The 22427-nt window shown below is 46.7% G+C and overlaps 1 protein-coding gene across 1 annotated transcript in view; it reads left to right on the top strand.

Moving 5' to 3' along the window:
- The first annotated feature begins 5457 nt into the window (after positions 1–5457).
- The window catches only part of PRIM1 (DNA primase subunit 1), a 30059-nt gene continuing 13089 nt past the window's right edge, over positions 5458–22427 (top strand). The window contains exons 1-8 of the mRNA XM_075593163.1: positions 5458–5489; positions 6839–7734; positions 8534–8692; positions 9777–9934; positions 12612–12718; positions 16026–16099; positions 17486–17622; positions 17931–18215. Of these exons, the coding sequence (XP_075449278.1) occupies positions 5458–5489; positions 6839–7734; positions 8534–8692; positions 9777–9934; positions 12612–12718; positions 16026–16099; positions 17486–17622; positions 17931–18215 (1848 nt within the window). The remainder of the gene's footprint in view (positions 5490–6838; positions 7735–8533; positions 8693–9776; positions 9935–12611; positions 12719–16025; positions 16100–17485; positions 17623–17930; positions 18216–22427) is intronic.

Genomic DNA, 22427 nt, shown 5'->3' with positions numbered 1-22427 from the left:
GGATGATTTGTAGGGGTGTGATTTAGTGCAGGCAATCTAGCCATGTAGTGTCAGACGGCGCAGATACTGTAGTGCCGATGATTATTCTAAAACAAACCTGGGGCAATCTCCAAAAAGACCCAGGTACATGCTGCAACATTTCACACATTTCTGCAGACAGACTAATGGCCCATCGGATTAACAGCGGGGGTCCCTGGCAGTCCCATTCAAACTGGACTCAAACTGAATGGGACTGCCAGGAACCCCTGCTGTGTTAATCCAATGGGCCATTAGCCTCTGCAGAAATGTCACTGAAATGTACCCAGCATGTACCCAGCATGTACCTGGCTTGTTTAAGGCAAGTTTTAGAATACTCGTTGGCTCGTCTGTAAGAAAGGAGTTCCTGTGAACTAAGAAGTGGTGAAGAAAGGAGAGATGGAGATATATGAATAGACTTAGAGACATAAGGAGGCTGGTGGAAGGAAGTGCATAGTTTGAGAAGAAGTGAGGTCACAGCAAATATAAATAGTAAAGGCGGCAACACAGCAATAGTAAAGTGCTGAGATGTGCAGTCTGGGATAGATGATATCCTCCTTTCCAGTGTAGTTGAAATGCAGGAATCAGGGCCAGTAGGTGTTGCCCACTTTTTCACTTCTTTTGAACTTCCTTTTAAACTTTAGTTGTCCTGCTACTTACAATGGGCTACTTGGAGATGTGCAGCAGGCAGACTAAAGCTGTTCTATCTGGGGTTATATGGGCCTAACAAGTCACCTGACAATTAAGTTCAGCTTGCTTAATTAGCACATGTGAGGCCATTCAAACAGATGTTTATCCTACAGAGGGTGTTCCCTGCCTAGGTGTAAAAGCTTAATTTACTTAAGGGTTGAATGAGACAGGATTCAAAGATGGATTTTACAGCAAATGGTTGAGATGACATTGAAGGCAAACTAATACAACATTTTGGCTAAGAGAAGGAGGTGTAGAGTGAGACTATCAGAGGGCCAATGACTAAGCTGTGTGGGACACCAATAGAAAGAGGGAATGAAGAGGAGGAGACACCAGAGAAGGAAATATTTAAAATACTGGTTGGATAGGTAGGAGATGAACGAGGTGAGGGCTGCATCATGGAGGCCAATGGAGTTTAGAGTGTGCAGGAGAAGGGGGTTATCAACCGTGTCAAAGGCAGTAGAGATTGTGACAAAGAGGGGCTTCCAAGCCACCCTCCAAACAGTGAGGTCATTGGGGAGATTTTCATAGTCCAGTTAAATTAAAGTGGCACAAAATAACATTTGATTAGTTCACACAGTTGTACATACAGGTTAAACACCCACCCACCTAGTAATGGCGGGGATCTGGGTTACATACTTCCCTTCAATTGTGATCCACTACTTTTATGGAATGGGACTGTAGAGAGTCATTTTCAGGGCGATACACCACCTTGTGCATGAATATCCCTGAATATCCCATGAATATCCCTCTCCCCACACACCAAACTCTCATGAGGTAGCACATTTTCTCCTCTGTGTGGTATACAGAAGTACTACTTTTAGACCTCAAGTTTTCCTGTACAGCTTCTCAGAGCCAAGACTCTTGTTGTTCCTCTATTTCAAGCATTATTGGCTCAGGCACGCAAGGATAAGTGAACCCATGTGATTGGCGATAGCAGGCCACTATAGCTCTATCAGCTCTACTCAGTTTGGTGAGCTTACGGTCTCCAGCTGTACCTGGCAGTACCCAGGACAATGGCTACACTGGGGCAATTTCATCATACAGAATGGACAGACCCTTAGGGATTACTATTCCCTGCTTGATTCCTCTCAATCGCCTCGATAACCCGTCAGCAGCCGCCTTCTTAGAGTAGGTGCCCTTACCCCACCAATGATCTACTAAATTATCTTGCATTAGAATGAACCAAGTACGGTCCATAAACTCAGAATACCCTTTGAATAAAGGATCCCACCATTTGGTGCTGTGGTCCTCTAACCCAGATGAGGATACGGACTCCTCTGTATCTCTCTTTGATGAAACACCTGAGGTACTACTAGAAAGTGAACCTTTACCTTTCCCTCTGCTCACGGGTTTGAACACTGTAGGGTTCATTACCGGTGACTTTAATCGCACTGAACCCTCCCTTCCAGAAGACATGGTTCCCCTGGTTTTACCCCTAGGCATAGGCCTAAATATAGCAGGATTAGACACAGGAATTCTACTACTCCAGGGTACCTCCCCATCAGACCCTTCATCACTGGTCACCCAATCCCTCCAGTCCGTTGACATTTTGGGAACCTTATCTTTCTTATCCCCACAAGGACCCGGTGGACATGAACGTGACGGGGCAGTGGCTGGGGCATTGGCGCTAGGGACAGGTGGCGGGGAAACAACACAGTCTTTGACACAGTCTCTGAGTCGGGCTATGCCGCGACCTGTAGATGGTTGGGGAGGTTTTGTGTCTACAGACCTCTATTTTCCTCTGACCAGAACAGCTTCCATGTACTGCTCTCTCTTCTTCTGTTAAGCCGGGGCAGATGACATCAGGAGCCGCACTCTTCCGGTCCACCCCGCGGGGGAAACCGGATGTGAAGTCATCATTGGTCGACGTCGCGGACTCCCGGTACAGGTCCCGCACCAGGTCCCGCACCAGAAGTACGTCATCGGCTGGTTGCTGCGCCGGAAGTGGCGCTTCAGGATCGCCGGCTTCTTTTCTCTTCACCTGGCGGAAGTAAGGCGGTGGTGGTTCCTTACCGCTCCGCAGTCTCGTGTCGGTTATCTCATCCTCGTGGGTCCCGTCTTCGCCACGCTGGGAGTCGCCACAGCCATGGGACTTCTCCGCCGTTCAGCCGCACCATCGCCTGCCGTATGGGGATCTCTGGACTCAGCTGCTCGACATCACAGGTAAGTGGTTCACACAGGACGGCATCTCTGTAGTGGTCCGCCGGTAGGCGCGTCACTACCGATGATATACTTGCGCTCTCGTCATCCGACGAGGCAGGCATGGACATCTCCGCAGGGGAGCGACAGCGGGGTTCCTCACTTTTGATGGAGACATTGGGCACGTAACAGTCTTGTTCCGGCACCACCATCAGCAGCGATTCCCCTCTCCCTTGGGTAGTCACCTTCTCTTCTTCGAGTTCTGGCAGCACATTCTCCGCTGCGGGACTCAGCTCTGGGACGCCAGATAGGGTACATTGGTCAGGGTTGACATCTACAGCAAGGTAGTCCACCTCAATCAAAGTCGCTTTCGGGACATCAGTAGCAGCCACGACAGTAGGAAAGGGATCTACTGGCCACAAGTAGAAGATCCCACACTGCGGACAACGTGCAGTGGTGCTTGGCTCAGGAAGTCTGCATTGCAGGCACAGACACCTGAGAAATTCCCGGCCTCCCACCTCCACCACTAGGAAGCCTCCTGGGAGTTGGTAGGTGGTTACGTGGCACATAGCCATACTTCTAGCCGTCGGTATGGTGGATAGCATTGGGGCTCGACAAGGGGCTCTGTCTTGCTCGCCAGCTATACCAAACTGAAGTTGAGGAAACTCACATCTGGCTCCTCCTTTCTCTCTATCGGAACTCGGCAATTGGATCTCTTTGTGCCCTCTCCCTCTGGTGGAGATTAGAGGAGGGGCACTCAGCTTCTCTGCGTGATGTGGACTCTTCTCATGGCCAGTCACAGCACAGGGGGGCGTGGCTCCTGCTTTCACGCCACTTCCCTCCTGCAGGCAGGGCTTTGGCGCCAAACCCGTCCAAATCTTTGCACACTCTTTTTTGCAGCACACTTCACGTGCGCTCCTCAGACTCGGTGGGAACCGCCATTTTAACTTCTCAGTGCTACGCGGGGCACCATTACACACAGCCGCCATCATTGGTGAACCCACAGTGCTCACGGTTGCGCAACCCTCACTGCCTTTAGGGGGACTCGCTCTTCGGTACACACCACATTCCATTTCAGCTCTAACCAGTGATAAATTGCAACATACCCCAGGCTAGGCAACTCTTTCTTTGCATACTGCACACGATGACAGTCCAGTCAAGTGCTCTGTGGTGATAGAAACAAAAAGAAAACAGCGCACAACGCCAAATAGTGAAACAAGTAATAAAAATGTATTACAATAATATTGGGGTATAAAATCTGCGTACATCAAATAAGGAATACATAAGCATTTAGTGTATATAACACTTGTTACCACTCCAGGATTGTAGACAGGGGAATCAGCTTTATCTGCAGGAGCCTCTGTGGTGGTTGTGGGGCACAGGATCCCTCATACACTCTTTGTCCAGCTGGAAGCTGCTTTCAGGGGAGTTCCTTAGCAGCAGTCTGGCTCAACTGCAGGTTCAAGCACTCACTGAAACAAAGTCTCAGGCGGCAGTATGCCTCTTCTAGGGGTTTTTCTTCTTTTCTTACAATCCTCCGTTTGCAGCAGTGACAGGGCAGTTCAGAGCCGATGGAGAGGCTCAGCAGACACTTCCGCAATTGCATGCACCTGCACGGCGTGCCACGATGTCGCTCCGTCACGTGATGTAGCGGGGTGACGTCACAGCTCCCGTAGCAATAATGACTCCTTCCACAGTATAAAACTAACAGAACCTTTACTGTAATAGTGAGTGGCATATGCCAAAGGGTGACTCTCCCTTACGGTTTAAGATATATGTGCACAACTGCCCCACGCCTCGCAGGGCTTTACTCCCCAGAAATGTTACCCAACACCATGTCCCACACCGTGTCCACAATAATGCTTAGTCCCTTGGTCACTAGACCCACAGTGTCCCCAAATAACCCACCCTTATAGGCGTGATCAGTGCCTGTGTTTATACCGGTCTGTTGGTGCACTTGTTGACTTTACCTGCCGGGGCGCGGCAGCACCCGGTCTGATGAAACTTCAAAGGATCCGCCGATCCACTCTTCTCCACAATGTCGTCGGGGTGATCCCACCCAGATAGTGTCTCTTTAGTCTCTTGGGTGAGGCCTGGTCCCAGACCTCTGCTCAGGGAGTTCAGTGTCCACTGTGTCCTTAACTATATTCAGATACTAAAGGGCTCTGTTCCCTATGCCAGGGCCTGTCCCTATAGCAGCCACAAGCTATATACTGACTCAGGGCCTTACTTGGGCCTAGTGCAGAGGCTACTTGCCTCTCTGCATGGACCCTCTGTCCCCTACCTCTGCCTGTTACACACTGCCTGCATGATCCCTGTGACACACGTCCTTATCCTGCCTGCAGGACTTTCCTAGCTCCTATTGGCTCCCTGGCGTCAGGTGGGACCCTCTTAAGGCTCATGGGACTTGTGGTCCCTGCCAAGAGCCTTCTCTCATTGGCCCAGCTTTGTGTGCTATACCATTGCGCATGCGCAACGTGTAATTGCTGCCGCCGCTCATCCATCGGCGCCCTCTCCAATAGCCTTTGCAGCCTCCGGCGACCCGTTCGCCATCCCGACCAACACGGCCCCCCACCCCTTTGCCATAGCCCACGCTACAGGCCACCCCAGATGCGCGCTCCCGCACCCGTTCACGCGCTGAGGTAAGAGGCACACGGAAAGTCCACAGTGGACCCAGGGCTACAGTAACATTTAGGAAAAGGAGTCCCTGCTCCGAAGAGCATACAATCTAATTGGTTGGTAGGAAGAACGTACAGAGACAGTAGGAGGGCATTCTGGTAAGTGCGTCTGCAAGGGGCCAAGTGTGAATTTAATGGTAGATTCCAACGCTTTTAGTCTATCAATAAAGTCAGTCAGATTTTGATCTGGAGCCTTGCCAAATAAACAAAAATCATACAGTGTATATATATATATATATACCTTGTGTAAAAGTGTTTCCCCCACCCAAACGCAAATATGGACTATTACAGGATGTATGCTGCATATACCTGCTGGCAACAGGAGGGCTGAGTCATCCGCCGATGGTAGTGGGGACACAGGAACAGGCTTCTGGGGTTCATACCCCACATATCTTCTTAGCAGTGCAGCGCCTCCATCTGCTGGTGACTCCAGGAACTGAAGGTGATTTTCCACTGTAGAACTTATTACCTCTCCCCCAAGTAAGGTCACACACCAGGCAGGAGGTATATTGCAAACAGGAACGGGTTTATTACTACACTCTGCAGTAACAGTTACACAACAGTCTTCTGCCGGATACAATCTGTCAGTATTCACTGGAGGATGGTCCCTGGACTGCCACTACAGGCCAAGGGCACCCACAGCCGTCCTAGCTCTTCCCCACCACCCTACCGGAGGCAGAGGTATGGTCCACACTCACTCTCCCCAGAGGGAAGAGCGCATGGGAAGGCCCCAATCTCAGGCTCCCAGTTGTGTGACCTGCTTTCCTCAGATGAAAGGAACAACTTCCTTTTTTTAGGGCGGTGTCTGCCTTTAAGTACATCCAGGAGAGTCACCAGGTCTGTCCCAGGTTGGGCTATCTCAAACCTGCTGTACCCGCCTCCTGACACTCAGGGGCAGAACCAGTGAAGGAGGGAAACCCCATGATGACTACAAGCAGGCCTGCTGTAGCAGGGCTTACTGCCAGGAGAAGGGCAAAATAGTAGTCAGGGGTGACCCTGCTATACTTGTGTAAAAGGTAATATACTGAGCATAGACTGCATCAGCCAAGATATGCAATTACTCATAGCAGTCTGTCAAAAGGTTTGTATATGTGGGGCCATCTTTGATCCCATTGTGCTACCTTTTAATTGAAGAAAAACTTTTTTTTTTTTTTTCAAATTTAAACTAGTTATTTTTAAGAATTCACTTAAGTAGTAGTAGTAGTAGTAGAAACAGTCAACAGTGGAGATAGTGAACCGTGAAGGTAGTGGGAACAGTGAGGGGGTGAACCGTGAAGCTAGTGGGAACAGTGAAGGTCTGAGTGGGTGAACAGTGAGGGTAGTGAGAACAGTGAGGGTAGTGAGAACAGTGAGGGTAGTGAGAACAGTGAGGGAAGTGAGAACAGTGAGGGAAGTGAGAACAGTGAGGGAAGTGAGAACAGTGAGGGAAGTGAGAACAGTGAGGGTAGTGAGAACAGTGAGGGTAGTGAGAACAGTGAGGGTAGTGAGAACAGTGAGGGAAGTGAGAACAGTGAGGGAAGTGAGAACAGTGAGGGAAGTGAGAACAGTGAGGGTAGTGAGAACAGTGAGGGTAGTGAGAACAGTGAGGGAAGTGAGAACAGTGAGGGAAGTGAGAACAGTGAGAACAGTGAGGGAAGTGAGAACAGTGAGGGTAGTGAGAACAGTGAGGGTAGTGAGAACAGTGAGGGTAGTGAGAACAGTGAGGGTAGTGAGAGTAGTGAGAACAGTGAGGGTAGTGAGAACAGTGAGGGTAGTGAGAACAGTGAGGGTAGTGAGAACAGTGAGGGTAGTGAGAACAGTGAGGGTAGTGAGAACAGTGAGGGTAGTGAGAACAGTGAGGGTAGTGAGAACAGTGAGGGTAGTGAGAACAGTGAGGGTAGTGAGAACAGTGAGGGTAGTGAGAACAGTGAGGGAAGTGAGAACAGTGAGGGAAGTGAGAACAGTGAGGGTAGTGAGAACAGTGAGGGTAGTGAGAACAGTGAGGGTAATGAGAACAGTGAGGGTAGTGAGAACAGTGAGGGTAGTGAGAACAGTGAGGGTAGTGAGAACAGTGAGGGTAGTGAGAACAGTGAGGGTAGTGAGAACAGTGAGGGTAGTGAGAACAGTGAGGGTATTGAGAACAGTGAGGGTATTGAGAACAGTGAGGGTATTGAGAACAGTGAGGGTAGTGAGAACAGTGAGGGGGTGAACCGTGAAGCTAGTGGGAACAGTGAGGGCCTGAGGGGGTGAACAGTGATGGTAGTGAGAACAGTGAGGGTAGTGAGAACAGTGAAGGTCTGAGGTTAGTGAGAACAGTGGGGGTAGTGAGAACAGTGAGGGTCTGAGGTTAGTGAGAACAGTGGGGGTAGTGAGAACAGTGAGGGTCTGAGGGGGTGAACCGTGAAGGTAGTGTCTGTCAAAATGTGTTGTTTTAACAGGCTAGCGATATGTATCTGAATATACTTTATCAATTTCAAAAAACACAATCCTATATTTAAATGGAAGAAATTAACAAAGACTCTTTACATCCTGAATATGGCTTTACAAAACAAACAGCATTAACCTTTTTCCACCAACAAAACAGTTACATTTCATAGTAAAATGTTTCACAGGCTAAAAGTTCGGGTTCCCCATCATTGTTTACAAAGGGTTACCTGCAAACTCAGTGCACAGGAACAGTGGCAGTAAGAAAAGATGAACTCCCTTCCCTGTAATCACAACACCACAGTGTGGCGTCCTGTCCAACACTAGAAAACACATATGTGTTTGGCCTGTGGATAAAAGTACTATCACTTCCTCAGTAAATTCTTTTGTGCAGCTGGACAGTCAGAAACCTGAGGATTACAGCTCTTCTTTATATAGGTCAGGGGGTGTAAATTCCAGACATAGTGCCACTTCTTTAAAAATCATGCAAAGCTTTCAAAATCTGCACACACAAAAAATCAGAAGCCAACTACAAGTCCCAGCAGCCTCCGCGGCCGAGGTATAGCGTAATGACGTACGGGGAGGGACGCGCTTTTCCCGCGCAGTTCGTGTTGCTGCTGTCAGACACAGGAGGAGGGGACCGTGCTGCTGTACCGTGGAGATGTCTGACTATGATTCCGCCAGCTTGCCGGACCTCCTGCCTCTGTATTACCGGAGGCTCTTCCCCTTTTACCACTATTACCGCTGGCTGAACTACGGGGGCGGTGAGATGGGGATGGGGATGTGGGTTAGATATGTTAATTGTAAATAACCCCTTCGGTGCCAGAGAGGCCTGCTGCGCATTGCACAGTTGTGTGTGTGTGTGTGTGTGTGTGTGTGTGTGTGTGTGTGTGTGTGTGTGTGTGTGTGTGTGTGTGTGTGTGTGTGTGTGTGTGTGTGTGTGTGTGTATATATATATATATATTATTTTTTTATATATATATATTTCACACACTTAGTTATACAACAGAATATTACATTAGCAATAGTTTGCTGGCATTGGGGAGATATATTACAGCCATGGAGATATTAGGTAAAGATAACCACTTCTCCCTCCTAGTCTGTCACCACATCAAGTGTAATAATTACCACCTTGCGCCCTTCTAATAGTTACTATTTGTAATTCCCTGGATTTCATATTGTTTTTAATTTAAAGGGCTATGTATATTTGGTGTTGCGTATAAGCGTACAACCTGTGGTAGGTAAAGTCTGAGAATGGGTGAATCGTACTCCTTTTGGTGGGGATGGCTGAATGTTAACATCTGAGAAAGTTGTTATCCCATTTTTTAAGTGACTGCATTGTGAAATGCTGCTTTTTATCTGGGTGTAGTGACAGATTGAAGGGTCCCTGGGTGGATTTTATCATCCCCTATCTCTTCACACATGCGCTGAATACACACTGGTGATTTTTTATTTTTTACATTAAAACTGCAATGACGCTGGTTGGGGCACTATCGCAAGGAAACTCATTGAAGTGAAATCGATTTTCCATGTGATGGAGCCTTGATCAGCGCTATCACAGTTTGATGAATAACTGCAATGTTGTTATTGACAGGAGGGGGCGTAGTGGACATTACACACCTAGGGAAGTCAAATGTGGTAGGTGGATGAAAACCACTATTATAGTAACATGTTCAATAGGGGGGGGGGTGTATTTAATAACTGATGGCAGTAAAATATGGGGTGGACATATAGTATGTGTGAAAGGTGTTGTGCGCAGAAAGGGTTCAGGATATTACGAATAGCAATTTTGAGTATTACAGTATATTGAGGAGAATACAATATAACCACTGTTCTTTGTGTCTCCAGTTGTAAAAAATTACTTTCAGCACCGAGAGTTTTGCTTCACATTGAAAGATGACATATACGTGCGTTACCAGGCCTTCAACAACCAGAGTGAGCTTGAGAAGGAGATGCAGAAAATGAACCCTTACAAAATAGATATTGGAGCGGTGTATTCACAGAAGGTTAGTGTCTTCTGGATGGTGCAGCCTGTCAGTGGCAGGACTATGGAGTGAAGCGATGATAGGGTTGATTAAGATTGGCTTTGTTCAGCATTAGATGTAGCTCTGTGTCACGGTAGCTTATGACAAGATATAATGAACAGCAAATATCTGGATTGAACTGAACGAGGCTTAGATATAATAAAATATATTTATTCCTTAAATAAGGTGAACACAGCAATATAGTACAATTAACAGACAAGAAGGTAACACTTACTTAGGGTTGGGGGATGGAGAAGTATCAGCTAGCAATTCTCCAGCAATCTGGTGACATTCCCGGTGGAATCAGAAGCACAACTAAAAACTGTAGGGTTGACACAGTTTATATACCTGTGTAACCCTATTCTTAACATTGAATACAGACTATTGGTGAATAATTATCTGTATCCAATCCCTAACGTGGAGACACAGATTAACCCATGCCCCCTAGCTAATTAGCCCACGTGTACTGGGACTCTATGGGTAGCTCCATAATTAAATCAGGGGCGGCGACCAGTTTACCAAATGAAGTATCTGCATTGTTTGTAGATGTAGACATAACACTTACAAACCACTCCAGTTTGATGATTCTCCACCCTCGGGTAACAATTAGAGTGGCAGTCTGTTGATTAGTACTGGTCTGTTGATTAGTACTTGGTGTAAACAATCCGGGCAGTTAACTTTTGATCACAGTGCTTAGGCTCAATCAGCCGGCTGCCCTTCATGACCTATTAGTATAGCAGATGGTCTGCATTTTCAGAGCAGATCCAAAATACCATACATATATACTTTAATATCTACACATATTAATAAGTTCCATTCTGGTGGGCTCAGTGGGTCAAAATTTGCCAGTTCTTAATGCCTACAGTGACTCCACACATTGGCCAAATATCAACTCTCTGCGACCTCCAGAACTGGAGATACAGAAATGCACTTTAAAACATTAAAATACAGGATTATAATGAAACATGGGAACAAGGGAACATACATTTTTTCATGACATGACAAGGCGTAAACCACATTCCTGGACCGCAGTCCAGTTAACCCCTTGCCTCCCTGGTGAGGTCAGGGAGTGGCCATATGGGGTGCAACCCCTTTAATACCGGGCCAACCCCCCTCTCCCTCTACACTCTGCTTCGGCTTCTAAGGCCGTGATTATAGTGGCAGGGACGGCACGCGCGGCACAAACAACAAACCCCTTCTCTATGAGACCGCGCGATTGACTCTCGAGAAGACAAACACTTTTGTCTTTGCCGCACGACGGCCGGGTCACGTGCGCATTTCGGCCAATGAGGGCGAATCGCGCACGTGCTGTTACGGCCATGCCTCCCCATCTCTTCGGACATCAGTGCACGTTGCGCATGACGTCATGCGCTCCCAGCCACTAATCGCAGCCTACCTGAGACTGCTGAAAATCACTTGCCCTGCTCAAGGTAAGTTCCAGCAGCTCCTTCTCCAGCGTAGCTTTACATTGCTGTCATCATTTCTACCATTCTGTTTAAAAGCACAGTCCCCCATCTACATGATTTTGAATACTTTTGTCCAATATGACCTTCTAAACTGCATTTTAGGTTTTTGACGCACACAGAATTACTGGGCTATGTAGCCAGCCAAGGATAAGTGTGCTGTGATGTATTGCACCATTCTGGATGCGTCCCAAACTTTTAAATTGCCTGGCGCAGAATATTAACGAGGGATTCAGGCCACCTGAGACCCAGCAGGAATAGATGTATTTCTTTTTTATCCAAAGAAAGGGTCAGACTGCCATGGTTATGAATCTTATTATTTTAGGTACATTTAAATTAGCACAAATTAAGACATTCATCGCCATGGCAGTCTGGCCTTTCTTTGGTTAAAAAAAAAAAAAATCTATTCCTGCTGGGTCTCAGATGGCCAGATACCCGTTTGTTAATATTCTGCGCCATGGAACACTGCGGTTTGTTTTATTTTCCTTTTTAAAGAGACAATCCTTACTAAGACCAAAATGAACTAATGCAAGTGGCAAGCGTAATATAGGTGATTGAAACAATTTTTTAAATCCTCATACAATTAGACGTTCTCTTCCCACGTGTGTTGGGGGATGTGTTTTGAGAGACGTTTGAATGACTCTTCAGTTAAAATGTCCCGTTCACGCGAGCCAATAGGAAGCTGCAACGGTTGATGTCGCAGCTTCCTGTTGGTCCTCGGGACATTTAAACACCGCCATCATGTTGGCCACACAGCTTCTGACTGCATAGATACCGGCACCCCCTACTGAGGTAAGTATCTCTGGAAGCGGGGGGTCCCCGGAGCTGAAATTAACACAGTTCCGCCCCGAAGATCCCCCTTCTTCAATCCTGTAAAAGAAAAAAAATCTAAATCGAAACCATATAGCTGCATTAAGTAAAATGAAACTTTAAACAAAATACATTTTGTAGAAGTGTCTGCTAATTTAAAAGGTGTATTATATTGCCCTGAACATCCTGTGGCCGCATGCAAAGTCTCCCACAGAATGGCCCTAATGTCCTCTCCTGCCTGCATGTAGTGGATAAGCAGTGGGACAGGCCTCCTTTTGACTTCAGGGAATCATGGCACAGCTTTCTCTGGGATGTGTGGCAGGGATATGAGGGCAGGGAGTCTATTTCTCCAACATATATAAGTAACCTGTGCCTCCCACCTACAGCCAAGTCTGCACAACACAGTGAAGTCAGGAGCTTTCCAAGCACAGGAGAAGGAGTTGGTATTTGATATAGACATGACCGATTATGATGATGTCCGGAGGTGCTGCAGGTAAAAACAAATATCGTTTTTTTGTTTTTTTTACACACAGTTGCCCAGTGTGAAGGGTAATTTAGCTGCGCTCTTGATTCCTTATCTACAAGCAAAATATTTCTTGTTGATCACAGTATGTTCAGTATGTTTCAGTATGATCCTATAGAACATGGGCCGGTTGGGATGTTCACGGGGCTCGGTGCAGGGACATGTGCGGGAACTCTTTCCTGCGGCATCTCCTCCCGTCCTGTCGGCAAATGGTGCCATGAGAACGGAACGCCACGTGACATCACAACGCTATGCGGCGTCACATTGTCATGACAATACGGCACCACCGGGCATCCCGTTTTCATAGCGACGCTATGCATGGTGGCCTGTTGTCATGGCCAGTGGTTGACAAATCACCAAAAAATCTACTCGCCACCTAGTACCAAACGTGCTGCTTGGGCCAATATTTACTCGCCCGGAGGTTAAATCCACTCGCCCGGGGCGAGCAAATGTATAGGTTTGTCGAACACTGGTCATGGCAATGTGTATGCTTTATGCCTCCACTGTGATTACTGAGGTCTTGTATAAGACGGCCATTAAAGAAAGCATATTATTTGGACTTATTGTGGGCAGCCGAGCAGAGCTACCGGCACCTAATTCGGAGGTAGACAGGGAGTCCCCGGAGCTGAAATTAATGGTCTTCAGCTGAGACCCCCTGCATCAATGCTATATCAAAAAAAAATCCACCAGCTTGGATTGCCTCTTTAAACATTGGGAAGTTTAAAGGTTTCATTTAAATAAATTGTTGCAGCGGATTGGTGTTTTATATTATCCATAAACGTTTACAAACAGGAGAGATGCATTGCCATTCCATAATAAACCAGAAGTGCAACCAATTGCAGCTGAAGACGAAATACATGGAATAGAGAGCACCCTCTGGTGGTGTGTGCCTCGTAGCTCATATAGAAATACAGTATAAAAAATGATTTTTTTATATAGTACTGATGGATTTATTGGCAGCTACATTTTTCATGAAAATGTAAAAGTATTCCTCCTTTACAGCACATTTAACGTCCAAGTAAAATATTCCGATTTTATAAATATAGTATGAAAATAAGAGGAAATGTGCTGGTTTGTGACATCTCAAATTCTTATTAAAGCTGAAGATCATCAAATTATAATAGATACATTATGGGGTCCAGGTATCATACCCTTATTTTTTCCCTTCCTGTATATCTCAGGACCTGCAACTTTAATATACTGAGCTCATTCCATATTTTACTTTTCCTGTTTATATTGCACGTGGTATTCAAACTTTGATCTGCAGGCGCCTGCACTGAGAAACAGAGCTGTGTGTCAAATGTGTATTGTTGCGTACGGCACAACTGTGAGCATGGGACAAGGGTTAATACACAGCTCTAAAGCTGGCCCACTTTTCACCTTCGTTAAGGTCCCTCAAATGAACAATATCTCCCCTCAATTCATTCCCATATATCATCTGTTACGAACAGCACACAAGTGAGCATGTGTCTTAGATATGCAAGCAGGGTTAATACACACGGTTACTCGCCTTTCTCCTGCGCAAGGTACTTTCCATGAGTTAATATTTACCCCTTACTCAATTGCAATCATATGTATTCGTGTCTACCACCCAAGAAATTATGTAAATTCATATATCTGCCATGGTCTTGGGTCCCTGTTTATTATAGAAATTACTGCACTTCACATACACATCTGTTTTAGCAGAATGTGTCCGAAAATGTAAATACTCTCAAGCGTGCAACAGTTCATTCAGAGCCCCAAAGCATTACTTATTAAACTATTGTTTTATATATATAGCTTCAGATTACAGAAAAAGATGATTGCAAGAACATACTATTACAGTGAATGCAGAACAGTCTCTTAAAATAACAGGATAAAACAGAAATTCCTAGACCGTACAATAAGTCGGATATTCCCCCAGAAGTCACTGGCGTAGAAATGTGAAAATTCATGTGTTTGCTCCAAAACACACCTGCTGAATTCTGATTTTATAACTCCAGGGCAAGCCCTATATACCATTATTTTCCTATTGTTACAACATAAACCCACCCCTGTCATAAATCAGCATCTAGGTTGACTGTTTTACGGATGGGGGAAAAGTTGTGTGTGCTGAGAACGCACATTTTAAGTGAAACTTGTTTGTCTTTGGTCACAGATTTGTGATGGTGATATTTTTAATTAAAATTCAAAACACGTCAGTGACAAAACACAAAGAAGTTTGACTTAGTACGCGCGTGCTCAGCACACACCTCTGTTTTAGCTGTTTGCACTTAGTATAACTATATAAGTGTCTCTGCGTGTGTGTGTGCGCGTGCGCGCGCCTCTGGGGGCCTCTGTCTCCCAAGCTCCGAACCCGTCGCCACTGCACATGTGCGCCAGAGTCTGGTCACCACTGCACATGTGCAGCGAGACCCAGCATAGTGTTTTTTTGCGCATGTGTGAACACGACCCCACGCGCCTATTAGTACCATGACATCACTCGTGTTACAGTTTTTAGTTACAACGCAAGTTTTTTTCCCCATGAAAACCCAGTGGGCGCCTGCAAAGAAGTTTCACTTCAGAAACTCTTGACCTTTTTAGAAAGTTTTGCCTCAATATATAAACGCACTCATAACTTCATTTCTCTAATACTTAGACAGACGTGAGCGATATCAACAGATTCAGGCGATTATGATGGATGTAACAAGACTAATTTTGAGTGTCTTGCTCCTAAATTTAAGTGACAGATATCTATCTGTCCATGGCGCCTCTTACCCATGTAGAGTGTGGTACGGTTTGATTTCTCTTTTTGCCACAATTACAAATATTGACCTGTTTTTATGCAGAGTAGATGTCGCATGATATTTTCATTTTTAATATTCACTTGGTTTAGTACTCGGCCACGCCCCCTGAACCTTGCAGAACCCTCCAGCTAATGACTTTGAGAGTAGCTCTTAAAGGATCCTGTTTATAAAGTTGTCAAGAGAGCCATATTTTAATCCCATCTCTGGCAAAACAACTGCCCTTATCTCGATGCTCGATACAATACATCTTGTACTTTTAGTGGGCCATAAGTGATAAACCAACAATTAAGTCCTCTTTTAAGCTCTGGACAGACCCAGGAAGCATCTTGACCTGTCATAAACCCAATATTTTTTAAATCGAAAAGTACCTACATTAACCCCTGAAGCCGCACCAGATTGATTAACAGATTTAATCTTATGATATCATGACATTCATGGTTGGTGTTTGTCTTATGCTGTAGAAGAAGTTTGAGCATACAGCTGAAAGCCTTTTCTCTGTGCCCTGTTTCCAGGTCTGCAGATATATGCACAAAATGCTGGACCCTGATGACCATTGCCATTCGTATCCTGGACAGAGCATTAGAGGGTATGTTGTGGAAGTTTTTATGCCACTGCAGCTGTTATATCGTTTACCTATTTAATTTTGACTTTTGCAGACTCTAATATTGATGACTGGGAATTGGTATTGGTGAAAATGTGTAAGCACCACATATGGGATGTGTGTAATTATATAGTTATGTAAAAAATAAGTAGTGTGTATACGCATTCTATATACTCTGAAGTGGCCATTCGGACTAATTTCGGCCCAAAACGTGTGCCTGTGTCCTGATAAACGCATCACGACCTTGCACTGAAATTCTCTGATGAATGATACCTGTAGGTTTCAAAACATGAATCCTTTAGGCCTCGTTCAGGGTGCTGGCTTCGGAGGGAGGGCGTGCTGCCGTGCGAGCAGCCGTGGGACACAATGTATTCAAATTGAATACTGGTTGTCAGGGTAGCAGCTGCCCCGTCTCCGAAGTACGGAGTTGACGCTGGCTACAGTTTCAATAAACAACCCAAGTCGTTTTTTGAAGCTGCAGCAGCGTCACTGGGACCTCGGCAGCCAATGAAATCATTCTTGAGAATGATTTCAAGACAGCAACTTGGATCCTTAAGCTGCTGTCTGTAGCCCCGCCTCCTCTCCGCCTCCTCTCCGCCCCCTCCCCACTTCCTCAACGCCTGAAAAAGTCTGCTGAGGAGGATGTACACACATCGCCCAGCAGACTACCGCCCGCCCTCCAACTCCTGCCTCTGGCACCCTGAACGAGGCCTTAGATTTGTCCTGTTAACTGGCGTGACTTGAAAATAGTATGTTCTGATTTTGTAACTTAATGAGAAGCACACTGCCTGATTATAGGTCCAAGACTGAAACTTTGCAACATGTTGTCATGTTTGAAGGAAATCTACACCATTATTTTTTTTTAAAGCAGCAGCCTGGACCTGGGGCTCCTCAGGAGCTCAAGGCACATTAAATACATTTCTGATTGTCAAGATATTTATTCTTTTGTAACACAATAAAAACATTTCTTTTTTAAATCCAAGACCAAGATGCCCCCCCCCCCCCCCCCCCCGTGTCACAAGATGCAACAATGTCCAATGGGACATGCAAACTATATACCGAAGGGCTCTCCTGCAGCAGAAGATATCTTGGCAAATAAACTTTAAAGTGGCCACCTGTGCAACTCGATAATTCTTGAATCAAGTCTTGATACAAGGCTGCTGACAGAAAGCTGCCAGTGATTGAGGGCGGCATCGGTTGACGTGCCATCAGGAAGTGGGCAGAGACCTTACATTTCTTCTGTAACAGGGCTCAGCAGTGGTTCTACACTGAGAGTTCCTCATCCCTCTACTTGGGGAAAGAATGGGCCCCACGGGGCTTGATTGATTTGTTCAAAAAAATTGCATTTGATTTTTCACATTTATTCATTAGAGGACTTTGGCTTTGAACACCGGCTGTGGGTTTATTCGGGCAGAAGAGGTGTACATTGCTGGGTGTGTGATGAATCGGCGAGGAAGCTGTCACAAGCTGCACGATCTGCTGTGGCTGACTACCTCAGTGTAGTGAAGGTACATATCTGTCTGTGTGACTTCTTGTTGTACAGCGTGTGGCTGCAGAGCTCAGCACTATAGTTCTGTAAATGTACTTCAGCGTTTCTAAAGGGACAGAAAAACCATTACATTATCCCTGTTGTGGAAAAGGTAATTGAGCAGTTAAGTTACTATGAGGTCTTGTTAATAAACAGGACCATGTGACAAAGTGACACTAGTAGGGCGTTACCTAAACTCTCAGACTGATGCCAGCAGTGTAAATTAATTGTTTTTTTGTGCTTGACACTTTCCTGAAGTATACATATCATTTTTTTCCTCATTTCTAGGGAGGTGAAGACACAATAAAGAAAGTGCAGCTCTCTGAGCCTTTTCACCCATTCATCAGGTTGGTAAAACTGGTCCTCAGGTTTAGTTGCCCAGCTTCAGTATGTGATTTAAGTTGTCTGTGCACTTTGCCAATTGGCGCAAACCTCTATGTGCAAAAGGGGCTGCGGCGCCGGTGTGCCCCCACCTCTCCGGTGGCACCATTGTGCCCCCGCCTCGCCGGCGGCACCATTGTGCCCCCGCCTCGCCGGCGGCACCATTGTGCCCCAGCCTCTCCGGCGGCATCAGTGTGCCCCCACCTCTGTGACTGTCCGTGATCGCAGCGTCACTGGTGACAAAACGGAAGAGTCGTCTTAAGCCCTCGATAGGAGCGCAGAACGAGCTCTCCCCTAATCAACTAGCAAATCTCATGACGTGGCCACAAAGTCAAAGGGCCCTGGAGTGCCAGACCTCATGACGTGGTGGCTACATAAAGGGCCACTCAAAGGGTTAAAGTCCATTTTTATTTATTTTTTTAACTTCGAACTTTGGTTCTTTTTGATGTAGCACTGCAGAGAGATCTGCTTGTAATACAAGATGGCTGCACCTATAGGAAATAATAGTTTTGATTAATTTTTTTCTTTTATTTATAATCAGAGAAAATACAAACGTATATCTTTATATAGCGTTCGCAGTGTACTCTGCACTTTACAAAGATAATACAGTAAAGTGAATTGTAATGCAATAAGTGGTGTGTTGTGAAACTTTCAGAGACAGCAGGTGGGGGAATAAGTGCAGTAGATGGCTGTGCTTGACCACAATGGATGGTAAGCGTGCCTGTGGGACAATAGCCATGAGTCCAGGCTATTGCGATGCTTCATTTGAGGTTGGTTTTCAGGTTTGTCTTGAAGGTGGGGAGAGAAGGCGCTTGGCATATGCCGAGTGAGTTCCACAGATAAGGTGCAGCGTGGTGAAAGGGTTTAAGGTGAAAGAAAGGAGACATTTATGGGTAACGCGCAGAAGACGAGCAGGGGCATAGCGAGAGATCAAAGCTGATATGTAGGAAGGAGCAAGTGAGTGGAGAGCCTTATAAGCAAGGAGGAGAATTTTGTAGGTGATCCAAAATGTCCTGGGAAACCAGGAGAAGAATTTGAGGAGATGAGCGAATACTGTTTTGGGAGAAAGTGAAATATTCTAGCAGCCAAATTTTGGATTGATTGCAGGGGAGAAAGTTGTGAGGCAGGGAGGTCTGTTAGCAGTATGTTACAATAATCCAGACAGGAGAGTATAAGGGCATGCATTAGACCAGGCCTGCCCAACTCGTTAAGTGGGAAGGGCCGAACTGCTCCAAGGAAAAAAAAATTGGGCCGCACGGGGTTCATCATCATCATCTCTCCTCCAGCACCTCTCATCATCATCTTCATCCTCATATCTCCCCCAGAACCCCTCACTATCAACCTTTACGATACTCCCCATCTATCTCTCATACCCCCATCTCTCCCCCTCACCCACACAATACCCCCCTCCACATCAAACACATAATACCCCCTCCACGTCCCCCCAGCCCATTCCATGTCAGCAGCCCCCCCCCCCCAAGTCAGCATCCCATGTCAGCAACCCCCCCCACAAGTCAGCATCCCCCCATGTCTCTCTTCTCTCAATATAACACTCTCTCCCCCTCCCCTAAATTACTCTCCCCCTCCTCTCAATATGACACTCTTTCCCCCCTCCCCTCAATATGACACTCTCCCCCCCCTGCAACTCACATCATACCCTCCCCCTGCAACTCACATCACTCTCTCCCCCCCTGCACCTCACATCACTTCCCCCCCTGCACCTCACATGTCAGCAGCCCACCCCCCCTCACATGTCAGCAGCCCACCCCCCCTCACATGTTAGCAGCCCACCCCCCCCTCACATGTCAGCAGCCCAACCCCCCTCACATGTCAGCAGCCCACCCCCCCTCACATGTCAGCAGCCCACCCCCCCCTCACATGTCAGCAGCCCACCCCCCTCACATGTCAGCAGCCCACCCCCCCTCACATGTCAGCAGCCCACCCCCCCTCACATGTCAGCAGCCCACCCCCCCTCACATGTCAGCAGCCCACCCCCCCTCACATGTCAGCAGCCCACCCCCCCTCACATGTCAGCAGCCCACCCCCCCTCACATGTCAGCAGCCTACCCCCCACCTCTGCACCAGCCCGTTTTTCACACCCACCCCCCACCAGCCCGTTTTTCACACCCACCCCCCCACCAGCCCGTTATTCACACCCACCTCCCCACCAGCCCGTTATTCACACCCACCCCCCCACCAGTCCGTTTTTCACACCCACCCCCCCCACAAGCTCGTTTTTCACACCCCCCCCCCCCCCCCCCCACCAGCCCATTTTTCACACCCACCCCCACCCCCCACCAGCCCATTTTATACACACCCAACCACCCCCCACCAGCCCGTTTTATACACACACACCTCTTAGATCAGCACATCCTCTCTCCCCGGTACTAAGCCCCGCCCCCCGGCATCCTGCTATTGAAAAAAATAATACTCACGGCTGCCTCATGCTGCTGCTGCCCCCACGCAAACCCGGGGGCGAGGAGGAGGAGGGGTGGTGGAGGAGGGGGTGGAGGGGAGGAGGGGGGGAGGATGAATCGCCGCCATTTTTTTAAACTTTTTTTTTTATTTAATTAATTAATTAAGTGGCGCCCGGCCGGAGTCATCGCGGGCCGCACAGAGAGGCCAGGCGGGTCGTATGTTATGCAGGCCTGCTTTAGACTTTTAGCAATAGATTGATAGGAAATGGTGGATCTTGGCAATATTACAGAGGAAGAAGCAACAAATGTTAGCCATGCCGTGAATGTGTATGGAGGGGGAAAGTTTAGAGTCAAATGCCACTCATAGGCAACATGCTTTGGTGACAGGATAGATGGTAGTATGGTTTACTGGATGGAAAAGGTGGGTTTTAGGCCAGATTTAGGGGGAAATACGAGGAGCTCTGTTTGATATATCAAATTTAAGGCCATCCACGAGGATATAGCCAGGCGACAATCCAAGACTTGGGGCTGGATTGCAAGAGTAAGGGTAGGGGTGGATAGATATATCTGTGTATCATCTACACAGAGATGATACCTAAAGCCAAAAGAATAGACAAGGCCACCAAGTGATAGTGTGTAGAGAGAAAAGGAGAGGTCCCAGAACAGCGCCTTGAGATACACCAACAGACAGATCAACAGGAGACGAGGACATGTTGGCAACAGAGACAGAATATGTGCGATGAGAGAGGTAAGATGAGACCAGGATAGAGCTTTGTTACGGATACCAAGAGATTTTACAATATGAGTAATCAACAGTATCAAAAGCAGCAGAGAGATCGAGCAGGATTAGTAGGGAAAAGTGACTTTGTGCTCACTAAATTAGCCAATGATCTACATGAAGCTAAATCCCAGTCTCTGTTGAGTGAGCTGTACAAAAGCCTAGTTGTAAAAGGTCCAGTAGGACATGGGAATTAAGAAAGTTGATCATACGGGAGAACACAAGACATTCTAGCAATTTGGAGGCAAATGGCAAGAGGGGATACAGGGCGATAGTAAGGCATGTAGTGTCTTTGTTGTTTTTGAGAATAGGTGTGACCATCGCATGCTTAAAGGAAGCGGGGAAAGTGCTAGAGGTCAGTGAGGAATTGAAGATGTGGGGACTTGGACAGGAGTAAGATCTGAGAAGTGTGTGGGGATAGGATCAAGAGGGCATATGATAGAGGGAGAAGAGCAGATCAGTTTAGAAACTTCCAACTCTGTAATTGGTGAAAAGGAGTCAAGAGTGGAAGGAGGTGGTTTAGGTAGAACCAGAGTGGGGAAGGAACAGAAGGAATCGCCTTGTGGATAGCATCCACCTTGCCTTTAAATTAGTTGGCGAATGCTTGAGGAGAAATCAAATGCAGGATGGGAAGTGGGAGGAGAAGGTCAGAAGAGGGAATCAAATGCACAGAAAGACGTTGTGGATTGGATTTGTGAGTGATGATGAATGATGAATGTAGTAGTGTTTGGCCTTGGAGAGAGCAGAGTTAAAACAGAAAATGAGAAATTTTATAGTGCAGAAAATCAGTGAGAGATTTCCTCCATAGGCGTTCAGAGGAGCGAGAGCAAGTGCGAAAAAGCGTGTTTGTGAATTGAGCCAGGTTCGTGGGTTAGAGGAGCCGAGAAGGGGCATATAGATCAAGCGAGGAGCAGAGGATAAAGTTGTAAGAGTTTGTCAGTTTTTCAGAGGAAGGGGAGCAAGAAGAGGTTGAAGTTGCTGAAGTTCTATCCATCACTGTCTTTCTCAAACTTTTTGGAAGGATTGCATCTTTATCACGATCGTGTAAATTGGTGACACTAGGCTTTTTCTGGTGTTCAGCGAATCTGGTTTCTCTGCAGTGTATGCAAATTAAGCGTTCAAGCAAAATGATTTATTCACATGGTATTCAATAAGGTGCGAGAATTCATGGAAAGGCATAACCTGCAACTTCTCCTACCCTTCTGCCAT

This window comes from Ascaphus truei, chromosome 3, assembly GCF_040206685.1.
Source record: "Ascaphus truei isolate aAscTru1 chromosome 3, aAscTru1.hap1, whole genome shotgun sequence".
Taxonomy (NCBI): domain Eukaryota; kingdom Metazoa; phylum Chordata; class Amphibia; order Anura; family Ascaphidae; genus Ascaphus; species Ascaphus truei.
The sequence above is the reverse complement of the archived record's forward strand: the minus strand, read 5'-3'. Positions and strand labels throughout refer to the sequence as shown.